The sequence below is a fragment of the Salvelinus fontinalis genome, chromosome 5 (assembly GCF_029448725.1).
Source record: "Salvelinus fontinalis isolate EN_2023a chromosome 5, ASM2944872v1, whole genome shotgun sequence".
Lineage (NCBI taxonomy): Eukaryota > Metazoa > Chordata > Actinopteri > Salmoniformes > Salmonidae > Salvelinus > Salvelinus fontinalis.
In genome coordinates, this window is record NC_074669.1 from 35,578,138 (window position 1) to 35,596,475 (window position 18,338).

An 18,338-nucleotide genomic window follows, 5' to 3' on the forward strand; every position below is an offset into this window, starting at 1 on the left:
GTGGTAGACTATACCCTATGGCTAATTAACTAAATGTTACCTGTCAATAAGCACATCATAGAGAGGCTATAGCAATACAGAGAAGTGGAAACGAATCTACAGGTTGCATAATTCGTTTTATGAGAAAGCATAATGCATGCATATACTCTATTTCAAATAAACATTGCTCAAATATATACTGAACAAAAATATAAAGTCAACATGCGACAATTTCAATGATTTTACAGAATTACAGTTCATATTTGGAAATCAGTCAATTTAAATAAATTAATTAAGGCCCTAATCTATATATTTCACATGACTGGGCAGGGGCACAGCCATAGGTGGGCTTGGGAGGGCATAGGCCCACCCACTTGGGACAGGTTGGACCTCCTTCCAAATTCTCTAAAACGACGTTGGAGGCAGACTATGGTAGAGAAATGAACATTAAATTCTCTGACAACAGCTCTGGTGGACATTCCTGCAGTGTGCATGCCAATTGCACTCTCCCTCAAAACTTTAGATATTTGTGGCATTGTGTTCATTACAAGGTGCATCTGTGTAATGATCATGCTGTTTATTCAGCTTCTTGATACCTGTAAGGTGGATGGATTATCTTGGCAAAGTAGAAATGCTCACTAACAGGGATGTAAACACATTTTTGCACAACATTTGAGAGAAATAAGCTTTTTGTGCGTATGGAACATTTTGGGGATCTTTTATTTCAGCTCATGAAACATGGGACCAACACGTTACATGTTGCATTTATATTTTTGCTCAGTATACATTGTAATGTAGGATAAAAGCCCCAGGCAATACTTTATTTAGCCTATAAATAAGAAATAAATAGGCCTAAAATTAAACCAGGACGAGGAAAATGGAATACCATGTCCCCCTGCTGTGCAGATTATAAACATGAATGGCCAGGACCTTTCTCTCAGTCAGCCAAAGTCAGTCAATCCTTTTCCTGTGGGTGGAGGCTGTGACTGAGTCAGACTGAGCAGTAAATGGCAGCTTTCTTTCAGGACCCTCACAATGTCCAATGGCCATGTATATGTGTGTGTCAGTGTGCGCCTCAGATCCGAATTTACACATTGCAACCCACTTAGGAAATATTTACAGCACAATTATGTTTATAAAAAGGGATGAAAAAAAACAATCATTCAAAATAGATATGATCCTTTTTCCTCGTGAGATTTTTGGCAGCTATATATGTAGGGCTATACGCACTGTCACAATTAAGGGATGGAAAAATCCTGCACGCAACTGGTAAATTAAATGACAGGCTTTAGACTGAAGCGGAACAATACCTCATTTATGCATACGTACAGTAAATCAAACTAACCCACCTAATGTCTGACGGGAGGGTGAGTGGAATAATAGGCCTATTCCAGGGATACAGGCTATAACAAGAGAGCTTAAATGAGAGCACTCTCTAAACTGTACTGTATGTGTGCCTACCTGCAGAATGACGTCTCAATATACTGACAAATTGGAAGACGTGAATCGCTGAGAACAGTGTTTTCTCTGAAATGATGGTCGGTGATGCTCGTCAGTAACAAGATAATGGACAGCCATGATTCATTCAAAGCAGTGATAAACAACAGAAACTCCCCTCAAGAGAACAATTAAATCATCTATTTTTCTGTCTCTCTCTCATTTAGACATGCATCAAAGTCTGTCCCTGTGTTCACCAATGCGAATCAGAGATTCTTTGCACATGTAAAAGGCAAGGCAGGCAAACCAACGACATAGGCACAATGATACAAATGGGGATGGGGGTGCTGGGTTGAACTGCTATGAGAATGATTCACAGCTCCACCGAGTGGGAGTATGAGAAGACATGAGGAAATTTCAGTGCTTGTTGGGACCTGTGAGTGGGTGTCAGCGAGTGACTGAGCGGGCAAAGCGAGTACCTGGGAGGCATGTATAAGTGATGTAGGCGGACAGAACCTTGAACCCTGAAGGGCTGTGAGCAAGGAGCTGGGTGTGTGTGTGTGTGCTGAGTGTGTGGGAGTGAAAGAGGAACGGTTATCTCAATTTTCCATCCAGAAGAAAAATACTTATTTGTAGACCTATCCATTTCATACATTTACACGCTCATTGGACATTCCTTGCTTTTAATCCACGACAGTGGATGGTTGTCCTCACCATACATTTGCACATATCTGGGCTTGAAGAACAGAAAATCACAGATTTCAACAAGATTATTATGCATGAGCAGGACCACAGTCTGCTCTCATCTACTCAACGCCCTTCAACACAACTTTCCCTCTGTTCCCTGATGTTACAATTAGTAACGGTATCAGCCTCAACCGGTGGTCCTAAACCACATAGATTAATAGAAGGAGTAGAAGCAAATAGGTACAGGCCTACTTCAGAATATTCTGGCCTGTTTGATCATGTGTACAATATGCTTACTCCCAAGTTGGCTGGGAACGCCTTGGGTGCACCCAGAATGGAATAATGGCCTGAGGAAAGTTGGTAACAGTGAGCGTGCTCTAATTCCCGAGCAGATCCCTGGCAGAGAGTGAGACAGAGTGGAGCTCCTCTCTTCTCCCTGATGGCCCTGGCCCAGCCTTTAGCACTGCAGAACTATAGCTGGTCCACTTCCCCTGTCCTGCTACCCATGGTCATTAAGGAAAAACCTTCACCATGTCCTTCTCTGCATCTGAAGGAGAAACCTTGTTTAGAAATATGGAGAGACCTGGTTAAATAGAGGACAGACTGGATGCCACTTGAGCATTCACCCATTATTCATAACTGATGAATTATGCATGTCCTCCTCAACCTCTCTACATTCATGTACCTATACATTATACTTTGATCATTTAAATAAATAAAAAATACCTTCCAATCAGTGATGCCAAAACATCACCTTGGACATGTATTCACCACCTCCAAAAGAGACGGACTATAATGAAACGTTCTTAAATCTACACGCATCAAAACATGTCTTCAAGCTGCAAGGCTGTTTGTTACAGAACTCTATATGGCAATTCAGATAAATAAATGATGCTCTCAGGCAACAATGCACAGCTCTTCCCCTACCTCCCCCCACCATGGCCAACTGCTAGCTAAAACACGCCGTCCGGGATTGCAAAGCCTCGTACCTTGTCTCGTACCTTACAGTTGACCTAAATTACCTTCCCAACCCAATCTAGTTGGGCCAGTAGCCGAAAGGTTTCTAGGTCCAATCCCCGAGCTGACAAGGTAAAAATCTGCCGCTCTGCCCCTGAACAAAGCAGTTAACCCACTGTTCCTAGACCGTCGTTGTAAATAAGAATTTGTTCTCAACTGACTTGCCTAGTTAAATAAAGGTTAAAGAAAAAAATGTATCCAACAATAAATATGGGTTGGTGACACATAGCAATTTGGACCGGACACTGAGGATGAGGCTGGATGGAGGAGTAGGTCGTCTCCATCAGTTAGTCCTACTGTCTCTGTACTGGCAGACATGACGTGGTGCCCCACTGACTGACCTAAGAACATGATGATCCAGTAGTAAAATGTGTCATTTTGTAGGCCTGCCATGTTGTACTGTGATTGTGTCTGCCATGGGTGGTGTTTAAGGTGTCATGTTATTGCTGAACTAAGAGGACCGCTGTCTAAACTAAAATGACTATGTTGAATTGAATATTGAATGGAGTAATACATTATGGTACACAGTGAATGAAATATAGAGGCAGTACATGGTACACAGTGAATGAAATATTGATGCAGTACATGGTACAGAGTGAATGTAATATTGAGGCAGTACATTGTACACAGTGAACTGTAGCATAGTAAATGGACAACACATTGAAAGAGGCAAGGGGTCTAAAATTGACTTTTTTTTATCACATTCACATTGCAATAAATCTCCATATTATAACTGTATATGTTACACTGGAAAAAAAAGGAATGATACACACATTGAAATTCCTTCAGTACATTAATACAATTCATAGCGTTCGGTATAAACAAAATTATACTTGCTTACAACAGCTGGTAAATACTGTTAATGCTCTCTCCTGTTAAAAATGTTATTACTACAACGGAACTAAAAAGAAAAAAACGAATGTAAAAACAGAGTTATTCGCAACACTACTCAGTAAATGTTTTTCCAGAACCAAACCCACTTATGCTTTGGTACCATCCTGAGTAGGAAATATGCACTGACATTCCAGAATCAGTACATTCACCAGAGCGGTGTCGTGTTAGGAGTAACGTTCAGTGCTAAGATTTCAGTGGTGGTAGTTAAGAAGAGGACAGTAGATGCTAATTGTAACTAAATCAAATGACTGCTTTTAACTACATTGAGAGGAGAGTACCACAACATCCCATAATGTCAGCTTTAGGGTTAGGCGACATTGGGCTCAATTCTATTGCAGGAAGTAACCGGGTAAAACCTTTCTAATCGAAATTAAATTGACCCATAACCTGTCTAGAACTAATTCAACTCAACGAACAGGGAGAAAGTTCCAATGCAGTCTCAAATGAAATCTCTTCCTGTCGATTGATATTGTTTTCCGTGACATTTGGACCCTAAGTGTAATAAAAATACGAGGCTTTTAAAGACGATTGCTCTCCAACTGAAGTGTGTAAAATACCACAATGTCAGTCTGTTTTCCATCCAATATGGACCTAAAGAAAGGTAGACCTAATAACATCGAAATCGCAGCGTAAAGTCAGATCGATACCATGTGCTGGAAAATTGCAAAATATACTCAAATATCTGAGCATCATTTTGAGCACACAATATTTAATTTTCAACATAGACATATGGAGTGTAACACATTAATAGCTATTTGTGATATTTATTTTAACATATGTACACTTTATACTATTCGTTCAGGAGAAGAAAAAAAAAACCAGACATTCTTTACCCAAACTAAATGAATATCATGATGACTTGATTTGGAACAGTTAAACCATGGATCGCATGACTGAAAAAAGCACACAGTCATAGGGGGAAACAATTAAAACATATAATGATGCCTTCAATGGAGATGCTCTGACCACCTTCCTACAATCAGACCAAACACACGCACAAGCAGAGTGTACACACACACACACACACACACCATGACTGTAGCACAAGCAGTTTGTACACACACACACACACACACACACCATGACTGTAGCACAAGCAGTGTGTACAGAAGACTGTTTTTATTAATTGACCACAAAAGGAACAGAATAATGGATGCAGCCATAACAGCTCTCACTCACTCACACACACACACACACTCCTCTGTTCAACACTAATAGGTCCCACTCAGGCATAGAGACAGAGAGAGCCATAGCTTGGTCCACCAGGTCCAGATGCCAGTGTGAGGTCCGAAGACAGACCAACCAATTCCACCAAGCCTCATTATACCTTTCTTTTCAGGCAGATAACAGGGCACCAAAGCATGGGCACTGTACTTCCTGTGTCCGAGTCATTCTGCCAGGGTCCTTGCATGCCAATATTCAGTCATACAGCAGCCCCAGTGACTGATGGTAGGCCAGGTGATCGGAGTACGACACATCTAGTTCAGACAAGTGGGTGGGTTTCTCAATGTCTTCTATTCAGTACGTCCAGTCATCACAAAGAGCTTATCTTCACAACTGAAAATAATCAAAACGACAGCGTGAATAACCACTTCCTCGATGCATCCTCGACAGAAAGCGAGGGAAGTGTGCAGCAGAGGCTCACTGTGATCCATGATCAGCCACTCTGGTTACCTTAGCGACCAGAGTCCTTTCAGTTCAGCTCCAGCCACACGGTCAGTCTCTACTCTGATCCACCTCAAATCCGGTTCAATAAATAGTAGAAAAATAATCCTTTAATTCTTCCTTTTTTTTATTGTTGTCTTCTTAAACATGGGAGATCCTTTGTTGACACTTTTAAACAAGTTCAGACCCTTTTAGAATAAGGCCAGCAGCTGCGTCTCATCCCCTCATCCCCCCCCCCCCCCACGTTCTGAGTGGAGCTCTGCTGGGCTACAGAGGCTAGTGTTCCTCCTACAGTGTATGATCTTCCAAGGAAACTTCCAGCGGGAGAGGGGGGGGTCTGCTCATATTCTCTCTCAGCCCACCTCCCCTCACCCTGGCTGGGCCCAGTGGGAGCCTACATGGTGGTGGAGTCTGGAGGTGACGGTAGTGGTAGCGTTGCATGTCAGGGGCCCCACCAATGTAGCCAGGTCGAGGAAGAGGTCCGGTGGGGGTGGAGGAGAGCCAAGGCCTGGGGGGAAGGGAGGGGAATGGAGGTTTAGGATCAGCACTCTGCGTCCACACTGTGCACGGTGACGGCCGCCTGCAGGCGGTGCGTGTGGAGCGGGTGATGGTAAGGGGGGTGGCGGTACGGGTGGAACTTGTGGCTGAGAAGCGCCGCCGTCTGAGGGGGCGTGTCCAGGTCCAGGTCCTCGTCGTGGTTACCCACGTCCACGCCGGCCGACAGGGGGTCGTTGTTGCAGGGAGGGTTCTCGCTGTCCTCCTGAGGACTCATGGTGCTGTAGCCTGATGTGACAAACACAGGAACACATATGTTAATACACATTCAATTTACATACATGCATACATACATACATACATACATACATACATACATACATACAAGACAGACATTCTAAAACACAGACACGGATACAAGCACACAGAAGCACAGTGATGTGTCCCAAACTTGGATGCCTTGCGATTGCTTCGCTGCCTCTTACTGCAATCTGAACAGCGTACCACGACAGAGCAGTAGAAACGTCTGAAGAAAATAAGCAAGACTTTACACACCAGAGTATACTTACGGCGATCTATAATTACAGTCTAGGGAACACAATTCTTAGCCACCACGCCTCGTTAATTACATCCGTGTGAAATCGCAATCGTTGTAGAAAGCTCTGGAGAAAGAGAGCTGTACATGCAGCGAGTGGTGTGCGTTGCACGTGGGGTGGTTTGAAGGGGCGAACTAAGGGAAAGTTAGTGCCCCCGCAGTGGAGGGGAAGAGCACGCATTCAAGAGGGGGGGGGGGGGGGGGCGCCTACACGTTTGAATCAATCCCTCCATCTTCAACTCCTCTATCTATTCCTCCATCCATCCATCCCTCCATCTTTCCTCTGAATCCCCGCAGATTATTGCCGTTGCAACATCGTACATCTCATCTCTGCCTCTGAAACTGCCAAACGCCCAACACTCAGCAAGCCCTCAGGCCCTTTTAGACTCCAAAGAGGAAACATCAACTCTTAGAAAACACTAGAACGGTCGAAAGAAGAGAAACTTGCTGAGTGTAGTGGAAGGTAGATTGGAGTGCACGATGGGCAATGGTAGGCGTCTATCGGGATCGATCTAAGCGAAAACAGAGAGGTACTGATATAGACTTGCTAGCAGAGCTTCTGAATGGGATTTGGGCTTTCGAAATGTTCCCCCGAAAACAGTCAGAGGGAAGTTCAATAGGATCCGGGGGAGAGGAAAGACACCGACTATATAACTCCTCTCTCCTACCCACAACTCCTGCCATCTCCTGATGAGAAGTCATTTCAGACAGTGCTACTGCTGTTGTCGTCAGTTTTTTTTGAGAAAACAGAGACCGGGACTGGAACGGAGGATGTGAAAAAGGTCAGGAGTGCGGTAATAACTTACACAAAGACATAATACACAGAGAGAGGCTGAATTACTAATGCCCATAGCAGGATGTCTGTTTGCCTGCAGGCTGTTAGACAACATCCTTGACCCCAAACAAACACCAAATGCTCCTCCAATTCCCTGGCGTGTGTACCAACAGATACCAGCTCAGTGTTTCCACACACACACACAGTGTTAAAATGTGTTTGAGTGTTAAAACTGTGAGTGAGTGTGTGTGTGTGTGTTCAGAGTGTACCTAGACCCTTCAGCTGTGTGAGTGCGTGGACTGTGGGAGGACACCTCCGACAGACGGGGAAAAGAACCGGCAACTTAACACTTTGCCGTTTGACCTGAAGCGCTTCCGCCCCCTTTCTTACACACTCGCTCAGTTTCTCAACTGCCCCTCCTTCACTTCCCTCTCTGATCAGTGGTTACGCAACCGGCGCTAGCTAGAAAGAGACTCGTCTCCAGAGGGGAAGCGAGGGAACAACAAAGGCAGCGGGTGCTATCTGCTATGTGGGTTTTCAGAGTTATACCACTCTTCTCCCCGTTTAACCAGAACGTGTGTGATTTTAAGGGGAGTACAGTGCCCCGTTTCCTCTGTGGTCGTCTTGTGGTCTTACCGTGGTCACTCTCCGTCCCTGACCGTCCCCAGTACCTCCTCCTGCGTTCAGGGCTGTGGGTGTGTCTCTCGATGACCGCCGCGATGAACCGGGTGTTACTGACTGCAAGACGAGGAACAACAAGGCAACAATACAGGTCAACTCAGGGGCAAAGGTTAGCGAACACAAGGTCAAATCAAGTTAGAGGTACAATATGCAATATTTATAGCGGTTCAGCAGCCAAACAACTACCTCTTCCCATATTGTATTTATTTATTTTGCTCCTTTGCACACCATTATTTATATTTCTACTTTGCACATTCTTCCACTGCAAACCTACCATTCCAGTGTTTTACTTTCTATATTGTATTTACTTCGCCACCATGGCCTTTTTTTGCCTTCACCTCCCTTATCTCACCTCACTTGCTCACATTGTATATAGACTTATTCTTCTACGGTATTATCGACTGTTTGTTTGTTTTACTCCATGTGTAACTCTGTGTTGTTGTATGTGTCGAACTGCTTTGCTTTATCTTGGCCAGGTCGCAATTGTAAATGAGAACTTGTTCTCAACTTGCCTACCTGGTTAAATAAAGGTGAAATAAAAAATAAAAATTTCAAGCGAGAAACTAATCAAGAATTGTGCCTTTAACGGGTGCACCAAGAGTTCCTTTCAGGATTGCAACGGCTCACAACCTTACAGAACACTTTTATTATTAATGGAACCCATCGGTGAGGTAAAGCTCACGGACACTAATCTACACCGAGTGTACAAAACATTAGGACATAGACTGACTCAGGTGAATCCAGGTGAAAGCCATGATCCCTTATTGATGTCACTTGCTAAATCCACTTCAAATCAGTGTAGATGAAGGGGAGGAGACAGGTTTCTAAGCCTTGAGACAAATGCAACCTGGATTGTGTGCCATTCAGAGAGTGAATGGGCATGACGAAAGATTTAAGTGCCTTTGAACGAGGTATGGTAGTAGGTGCCAGGCGCCTGTCAAAAACTGCAATGCTGCTGGGTTTTTCACACTCAACAGTTTCCCGTGTGTATCAAGAATGGTCCACCACCCAAAGGACATCCAGCCAACATGACAACTGTGGGAAGCGTTGGAGTCAACACGGGCCAGCATCCCTACGGAACTCTTTCGACACCTTGTCGAGTCCACGCCCCGACGAGAATTGAAGCTGTTCTGAGGGCCAAAGGGGGTGCAACTCAATATTAGGAAGTCGTTCCTAACATTCTGTCCACTCAGTGTATATGGCGTACTTACTGATCCCCCTGTCTTCGTGGCTGTCCTCGTCTCGCTCGTCTCTCTCATTATCCAGGTTAGACATCCTGACGGACATCTCTGTAGGAAGGAGGGAGAGAGCGATGGATTCTCTTTAGCCAGTGTTAATAATGAGCAATATTACCATTAAGAAGAGGCTCTATGTTGCAGCGTCTAGAAAGGTCAGCCGTTCCTTTTACATCATTCCCACGGCAGCCGTAGCAGCTTTCTCTAGCGACACTAAGACCGTAGACACTCAGACAACATTGGAGCAATAACGGTCTTCGAGTTGGGAGTACTTTCATAGCAGACTTAGACAAATCACAAAGTGGTCTTGAATGTCAATAACATTTCCTAGGCATGAGACTTGAATCAAACCTAAAATCAAAAAGGCGACTGGCGTCACCGGCGTTGTCCAACTTGCATGCACCAACTACATAGTTGTTTCTGGGTGACGGTCATCCTAAGTATGTCACCGTGTCTTACCCTGTGCAGCCAGAGGGGACATGTGTTGATGTGAGCGTCGGTGGATCTGGTGTCTGTAGGCGTAGACAGCCAACACCAGCACCATGATACAGCCCATAATACCCCCGGCAACCGGCCCAACCGGGGCACTCTTCATCATGTTCAGAGACACCACCTCTTCATCTGGAAGGGGAGGGGAGAGAAGGGCGAAGGGTTACATTCCATCTATAAAAGGAGAAAACTCACCGGACAAATTGTCGGTCTGCACAGCGTGGGCCGTTCATTTTCCGTCAGCGTGGTGCGGTTATAGGGACCACCCGCCGGTGGGCGACTGACGGCCGCCATGTTCGCCCATTTCTACATGTAGAATAGGTTTTTAAATGATCTCCGACACTCTCTTCAGAGGTGCCAAGTACTACAGGCTGTAAGACGCTCAACAATTCTACCGGTCTGTCCGAGCCTTAAAGTTAACTAAATATTCTTCTTGGAGGACTATCACATAGCTGTGGGAAATCAAACATCATTTCACAAAGTCTATCCCACTAGCTCATTCTGTTTGCATGACCTCGTGACAGAAAGGTTATGTGTACTCACCCAGCATTCCCATGCCGTCCATGTAAGGGCTCTTGGCCCCCACGATGCCCCCGAAGCACTCTTTCTGCAAGGCACAGTAAGGCTTCTCCAGGTGGGTCTTCCCATCACTGTCCACCATGCACCACTCACAGTCCAGCACGCCAAAACAGTCACTGAGGATCACAGAGTAAAGGTCAGAGTTAATAAAGTCTATGACGTGCAAGGGATTCCCTTCACAGTTCATCTCAGCAAATCTATTTTTGGAAATGATTTGTAATCTGAAACGTTGCTCTTCTAAAATCAGCGTCACTACATTATTTAATCCATCTATGTACCGACAGACGACAAAAGGTGAGGCCTAAATGAAAGAGTTTATTCTCCGGTACAGTATTTCCTCCCCCTGTCGTTCCCCCAGGTTGGTGATGTGGGCTGGAATGGGTCACACTTTCTTTGGGACAGTCCATCTGTAGATGTTCTACAAAATGGTCATACTATCAACAAACTTTGTTGATAAGCAACAGACTATATGTGGATAAGCAACTGCTTGCTAAGGTTAGGTTTAGGGTAAGGTTTAAAAATTAAGACCTAGGGTAAAGGTTAAGTTTAGAATTAATAGATTGTTAGTTGAAACGTTACTGATGGTCTGTAGAGCATCTACAGACCTGACGACACAAATAGAATGTTAAACCCCTGCGTGTGCTCTACCTGCTGGTGAAGCGCTGGCTGCAGCGGGTGTTGATGCACTGGGGCAGGGTGTCCTGCAGACTGGAGTCCATCACCGTCAGAGACAGGGGCTCCTGGTGCACCTCGCAGCTGGGATTCCTAAAGAACAACCACACGTGGTCAGACCACGATGACCGTGGACCACGCGGTCGCAACGCCAGAAACGTATGACCGGCGACCGCGCGGTCAAACAGCAGCAATTTACAAGCCAAATAATGAAAAGACACCTGGCACCGGCAGTCAGGCTAATGAGGTCGGAGAAACGGCATGGTCGAAACAGTTCAATCCGTGAACGGAAAAGACAAAAAGGGATAACGACGGTTCAACTATCATTTAGGCTACCGCTTTCAAAAACTCAACTGAGGGAGAATCTCGCATTATAGAGCGAAGGTCAAAAGAGGGAACACGACACATGAACGCCGGACTGTCCGCAGAACGATAGCTTTGTGGGTGATCTTGACTACGCACTTCCTCTATCCACCACACAGTCCTCCATTTCTTTCCCCCCCAAAAAAGCCCCCTCCAGCCAGACGTAGAGTATGTCAGTGGAATGATGCAGACAGTGAAATGGTTGACTGAAGACAGGGGTCTCGATGTGTGTATTACATTTAGTCAAATAACAGACGCTTAACAGTGCCTCTGGAAAGTATTCAGACCCCTTGACTTTCCCCATTGTTTGTTAAGTTACAGCCTTATTCTAAAAAAATATATAAAATATGTGTTTTTTTCCAGCAAAATACACACAATACCCCATAATGACAAAGCAAAAACAGGAATTACTTTATTTACATAAGTATTCAGACCCTTTGCAATGAGACTCGAAATTGAGCTCTGGTGCATCCTGTTTCCATTGATCATCCTTGAGATGTTTCTGCAACTTGATTGGAGTCGGGCCTCCCGAGAGGCGCAGTGGTCTACGGCACTGTATCGCAGTGCTTGAGGCTTCACTACAGCCCCGGATTCGATCCCAGGCTGTGTCACAGCCAGCCGTGACCGGGAGACCGATGAGGCGGCGCACAATTGGTCCAGCGTCGTCCGGGTTAGGGGTTTGGCCGGCCGGGATTTCCTTATCCCATCGTGCTCTAGCGACTCCTTGTGGCGGGCTGGACGCCTGCAAGCTGATCCCGGTTGCCAGTTGTATGGTGTTTCCTTCGAACAAATTGGTGGAGCTGGCTAACCGGTGTCTGTATGTAGCCTCGCTACTTTTATTTTTCACTGTCTTTTTACTGTTGTTTTTATTTCTTTACCTACAAATTGTTCACCCAATACCTTTTTTGCACTATTGGTTAGAGCCTGTAAGTAAGCATTTCAGTGTACCTGTTGTATTCGGCACACATGACAAATACACATTGTTTGGATGAAACCAAGATTGAACTCCTTGGCTAGAATGCCAAGCGCAACGTCTGGAGGAAACCTGCTACCATCCCTGCGGTGAAGTATGGTGGCGGCAGCATCATGCTGTGGGGATGACTTTCAGCGGCAGGGACTGGGAGACTAGTCAGGATCGAGGCAAAGATGAACGGAGCAAAGTACAGAGAGATCCTAGATGAAAACCTGCTCCAGAGCGCTCAGCTCCCCATCCAACCTGACAGAGCATGAGAGGATCTGCAGAGAGGAATGGGAAAAACTACACAAATACAGGTGTGCCATGCAGATAGCGTCATACCAAAGAAGACTCGAGGCTGTAATCACTTCCAAAGGTGCTTCAACAAAGCACTGAGTAAAGGGTCTGATTACTTATGTAAATGTGATTTTTATTTATTTTTATTTATTTATTTTACCGTTATTTTACCAGGTAAGTTGACTGAGAACACGTTCTCATTTGCAGCAACGACCTGGGGAATAGTTACAGGGGAGAGGAGGGGGATGAATGAGCCAATTGTAAAGTGGGGATTATTAGGTGACCATGATGGTTTGAGGGCCAGTTTGGGAATTTAGCCAGGACACCGGGGTTAAGACCCCTACTCTTACGATAAGTGCCATGGGATCTTTAATGACCTCAGAGAGTCAGGACACCCGTTTAACGTCCCATCCGAAAGACGGCACCCTACACAGGGCAGTGTCCCCAATCACTGCCCTGGGGCATTGGGATATTTTTTAGACCAGAGGAAAGAGTGCCTCCTACTGGCCCTCCAACACCACTTCCAGCAGCATCTGGTCTCCCATCCAGGGCCTGACCAGGACCAACCCTGCTTAGCTTCAGAAGCAAGCCAGTAGTGGTATGCAGGGTGGTATGCTGCTGGCAATATTAAAAGTATTTTTGTTAATACATTTCCAAAAATGTTTTTGCTTTGTCATTATGGGGTATCGTGGGGTATCGTAGATTGATGAGGGGGACATTTTTTTAATTATAAAGCTGTAAACGTAACAAACAATTTCGAAAAAGTCAAGGGGTCTGAATACTTTCCGATTGTACTGTATATACAGAGCGATGTACAGTTAAGTGCATTCATCTTAAGATAGCTAGGTGAGATAACCACATATCACAGTCACTGCAAGCACATTTTACCTCAGTAAAAGTAGTTATCAGCAAAGTCAGTACAAGCAGGAAAAGACAAGGATCCATGTTATCCGGGATCCTTGGGATATCCTTACCCCATTGAAGTTGACATGTAAAACGGTCAGGGGAATGGTTAGGTAAGGGTATAGGGTAGGGACGTCCCAGGGATCCAGGATAGCACTGACCAAAAGACAATTGTTTTTTTTTGCGGAGAGAGACACTGGGAAAAGGTAGGTTTTCGGGATGTGTCCTGACATTCGGGGGAAGCTTGTGCCACCATTGGGGTACCTGAGCAATCATCACAGCTATTTGATTATTATGAGACAGACAGACAGCCTGGTAGAACGATGTTGACTAAGATGACTAACAGAGCCACTAAAGAGTCTACAGGCACTAAAGAGTTGGCACATATACAGTACACACACACACACCTCTTTATTTTTTAAACATGCAGGACTGTAACTGTTGTTGGTGGTAGGCTACGCAATACAGAACCATAATTATGGATCCTAGCACTCACCTGTTTTCAGCGTAGCTAAGGTTGCCAGTACATTCATTGACCTCCAGGGGGCACTCACATGGACACTCACACTCATTCTGCTCCATCCTGCAGCAAAAGTCAGACTTTAAAAAACGTTTTTCAAAAAGAATTGCATTATCTACAGAGACGATTCAACAACAACAAAAAATGGATAGAGTTTAAATAACGTAACGCGTACTATTCCACCCTGTACATACAACTATTTACACCGATAAATCACTCGTTCATAGTAACAAGAAAACCATCGCAGCTCATCTCCTTTGCAACTCTGTGTCCTGTGACCGTGTCCTGACCTGTGACAGTTGAGACAGAGGCGGTCCACGGTGCTGCAGGCACAGAAAGCCAGCGAATCGCACGTCTCGTTGACGATGCCGGCGAAAGCGTTGGTCCCTGGGATACGGGTCAGCCGGTACTTGGAGCAGTGGCTCCCGTGGACGAGGTTGGTCAGGTCACCCTGAGTGAAGGCGATGGATACAGTGAGAGAAAGAAAATATGCTACTATACTATGGTTTATCAAAATGGCTCTTACGAGGAAAGCACCAAGGGTCTACAGTATTTTGCTGTTCTTTCTTCTGAGAAAGCAACAGTGCGCCTGCTATATTATTTCCCACCACTTGGTGGGGCTATGACACTGATAAATATTACACATGTTAGAATAATCAGCCCGGACAAAGTGGTTTTACGAGGACAACACAGTGTGCATCTATCTAGCAGTCGAACTGGGCTCGCACTCTCCCGTTTGTGTCGCTAACCTAGTCTCAGTGACCGCGTCATAACCCATCCACTCACAATGATACTGCTGTTGAACTTGTAGAAGCGCTGGACTGTACGATCACTGAAGCTGTTGCAGAGGTTCTTCTTGACAAAGTTGGGGTGGTTCAAGATGTCGTTGGCCACCAGCGGTTCCTTGTGGGTGATGTGCTGCTGTTCGGCGGGGGCGTGGCCTTTCGGGTCGATGAGGGTGGGGTGGGCCACCAGGTAACCCCTGTCCTCCATGATGAAACACCTAAACACACAGAGAGAGAAACTCCAGTTCAAGTACCATTCATTTTACTGAACAGTACAATGAATTTGACTTAACGCACTTGAGCCAAAAAACGGGACCACATGCCCACTGAAACCCATCTGACTTCAACACAATAGAACCCAGAGCTCAGAGTGGATGTAGAAGGCAGAGAACCGTGTTAAGTCAGAAGAGAAGGGGTGGTAGAGAGAGAGCAGTGTTAAGTCAGAAGAGAGAGGGGGGTGGTGTTCGAGGGAGAGAGAGCAGGATCTGGGGGTAAAGAGCGCCACATGGGCCAGACTCCAGCTCAGCTCATTCTATTGTCCTCCTGAGCCCCATATTACCCCATCCTGCCTGAGCCAAACACAAATCAACCCCAACCAAGTCCCCCTGAGCCCTAAATTACCCCATATTGCCTGATCCAAACCCATTCAACCCCAACCGACACCAGCCAGACCCCAGTCCTCTTACCCTGGGTTAATCCTGTTACACATGAACCACTGAACACCAAGACTCTCAGAGAGAGAGAGAGAGAGAGAGGAGGTATAGAAAGAGGGAGGATGGGGGGAGAGAGAGGGAGGGAGAAGGAGAGCGAGAGAGGGAGGGAGTGAGAGGAAAGGAGGGAAAGAGACTGAAAAGAGAATGAGAGAGAGGGAGAATGCAGCAGCATCTAACGTAACAGGATGTCTCTGGAATGCAATTATAATCAGCTTATCTCCTTTTGTCTCCATTTCTCTCCCTCCCTCCCTCTCCGCCTCTTCTAACCAGCATTGAGTTTATTTCTGGACCACAACAGAGAACTTCCGCCAGTCTCTTCATATGGTGAATCCCGCTGAGCTGGGATCCTGGCGAACTAAGTATTACGAGCCATTCAAATCAGATTCGCTTGATTCAGAGTCTTTAAAAAAACAAAGCCACCAGTGGGTCATCCCTCAGCAGCCCTATCAGGCATAGCCGCAAACCTTCAACGACGGGAGAGAAGGAGCCCTCAAAGAATGACGTACCGGATCTTGTTGCCCTTGTCCTGGTTGCAGATGGGTAGCAGGTCCAGCAGAACCTTGTACAAGTAACGCAGGGTGAAGTCTATGCCCATCACGGCTACCGCATACCCTGAGGCCATCTGAGAACTGCACCGAGAGACCGGAGAGGAGAGAACAGTTATTAAAAAACGGTACACGTTCCATGTTCTCTACCTACCTTCCCTGCTTGTGGATGCAAACCTACCCCCACAAACCAGTGAAGGCTGCTGAGGGGAGGACGGCTCACAATGTGTCTGGGACGGCGCGAATGTGTTTGATACCGTTCCACCTATTCCGCCCCCCAGCCATTACCGTGAGCCCGGCCTCCCCAATTAAGGTGATACCAACCACATGTGCTCACGCTCACACACACCTACACACAAACTGCGCCTGCATTATCAGAGCTGTGTGTGTGTGTGTGTTAAAGATAAACAGAATATAAATACACATCTTAACATGCAGCCTGTGTTAGCGTTGCCTCCAGTCTACAGTCTCCACAGAGATTACACAGTAACTACACATGCAGATGAACTAATGAAGGGCCCAAAACACAGTACCTTGAGGCGTGGATGGTGTGGCTGATGGTGACCACGTAGCCAGCCCCGCCCACATCCAGGTAAGGCCCAGTGAAGGTGATGAGGCCTGGGTTGGCTACAGCGTGCTGGTACCTGTATGGGTCAAAGGTCAGTGAAGGCGATGAGGCCAGGGTTGGCTACAGCGTACAGGTACCTGTATGGGTCAAAGGTCAGTGAAAGCGATGAGGCCAGGGTTGGCTACAGCGTACAGGTACCTGTATGGGTCAAAGGTCAGTGAAGGTGATGAGGCCTGCGTTGGCTACAGCGTGCTGGTACCTGTATGGGTCAAAGGTCAGTGAAGGCGATGAGGCCTGGGTTGGCTACAGCGTGCAGGTACCTGTATGGGTCAAAGGTCAGTGAAGGTGATGAGGCCTGGGTTGGCTACAGCGTGCTGGTACCTGTATGGGTCAAAGGTCAGTGAAGGCGATGAGGCCAGGGTTGGCTACAGCGTACAGGTACCTGTATGGGTCAAAGGTCAGTGAAGGCGATGAGGCCAGGGTTGGCTACAGCGTACAGGTACCTGTATGGGTCAAAGGTCAGTGAAGGTGATGAGGCCTGCGTTGGCTACAGCGTGCTGGTACCTGTATGGGTCAAAGGTCAGTGAAGGCGATGAGGCCTGGGTTGGCTACAGCGTGCAGGTACCTGTATGGGTCAAAGGTCAGTGAAGGTGATGAGGCCTGGGTTGGCTACAGCGTGCTGGTACCTGTATTGGTCAAAGGTCAGTGAAGGTGATGAGGCCTGGGTTGGCTACAGCGTGCTGGTACCTGTATGGGTCAAAGGTCAGTTAAGGAGGTTGGCGGGCAGGGTCAGGTCAAAACAAACAAGTTGATGCGACATGCTAATTCCACGACGATACATGGTGGGTTCCGTACTAACTGAAGACGGGGGGAAATAAAGAGGGGAAGAAAAGTTGACTGACAAACATTCCTACCGGAACATTCCAGGGTGAAAATATATCAACGGCCTACTCTACAACTGCCGTGCAAAATGAAAAGTGTCACGCAGGGTTTTAGTAGATTCAAACTTTTCCGTGCAAATTCAATCATTCTAACTGAAAACAGAGAAAGTTGTGTGCTAAGCTGTGCAGAAACGCTGTGCAGTAGGACATAACTTTCTATCCCTCTCTAGGAGTCTGGAATTATTTCAAAGCAGCCCCCCCCACCCCCCTAAATAAACCTCACCATTGTCTCCGGGTTGGGTCGAAGGCTTTGTCCATTAGCGAGCCGGGGTAAATCCGCAGCACCCCATTGGGCGTTGCTATGTAACGGCGCACAATGTAGCAGTTGAGGCTACTCATCTCCATGAGTGTCATCCATTCATCTGTGACGTGACTGGTCGCCATCACCTCGTTCCTGACCGACGACTGCAGGGGGGGACAAAGAGGGACATGGCAGGGTTTCGTTTAGATGGGCCTGGGAAGAGGAGCCGAGCTCTCTCTTTAAGCCCGGCTCAGGATCTCAGATACGCTTCTCCCCCCTCACCCTTTACCGAGAGTCTCTCCCCCAC

At 46.4% G+C, this 18,338-nt stretch overlaps 1 protein-coding gene across 1 annotated transcript in view; it reads right to left on the reverse strand.

Moving 5' to 3' along the window:
* Positions 1–3,799: 3,799 nt before the first annotated feature.
* Positions 3,800–18,338, reverse strand: part of LOC129855522 (VWFA and cache domain-containing protein 1) — an 83,410-nt gene continuing 68,871 nt past the window's right edge. The window contains exons 15-26 of the mRNA XM_055923281.1: positions 18,014–18,195; positions 16,815–16,925; positions 16,243–16,365; positions 15,025–15,241; positions 14,529–14,689; positions 14,215–14,301; positions 11,177–11,293; positions 10,493–10,644; positions 9,920–10,081; positions 9,437–9,514; positions 8,181–8,282; positions 3,800–6,462 (exon numbers count right to left, since the gene is read on the reverse strand). Of these exons, the coding sequence (XP_055779256.1) occupies positions 6,221–6,462; positions 8,181–8,282; positions 9,437–9,514; positions 9,920–10,081; positions 10,493–10,644; positions 11,177–11,293; positions 14,215–14,301; positions 14,529–14,689; positions 15,025–15,241; positions 16,243–16,365; positions 16,815–16,925; positions 18,014–18,195 (1,734 nt within the window). The 3' untranslated portion in view covers positions 3,800–6,220. The remainder of the gene's footprint in view (positions 6,463–8,180; positions 8,283–9,436; positions 9,515–9,919; positions 10,082–10,492; positions 10,645–11,176; positions 11,294–14,214; positions 14,302–14,528; positions 14,690–15,024; positions 15,242–16,242; positions 16,366–16,814; positions 16,926–18,013; positions 18,196–18,338) is intronic.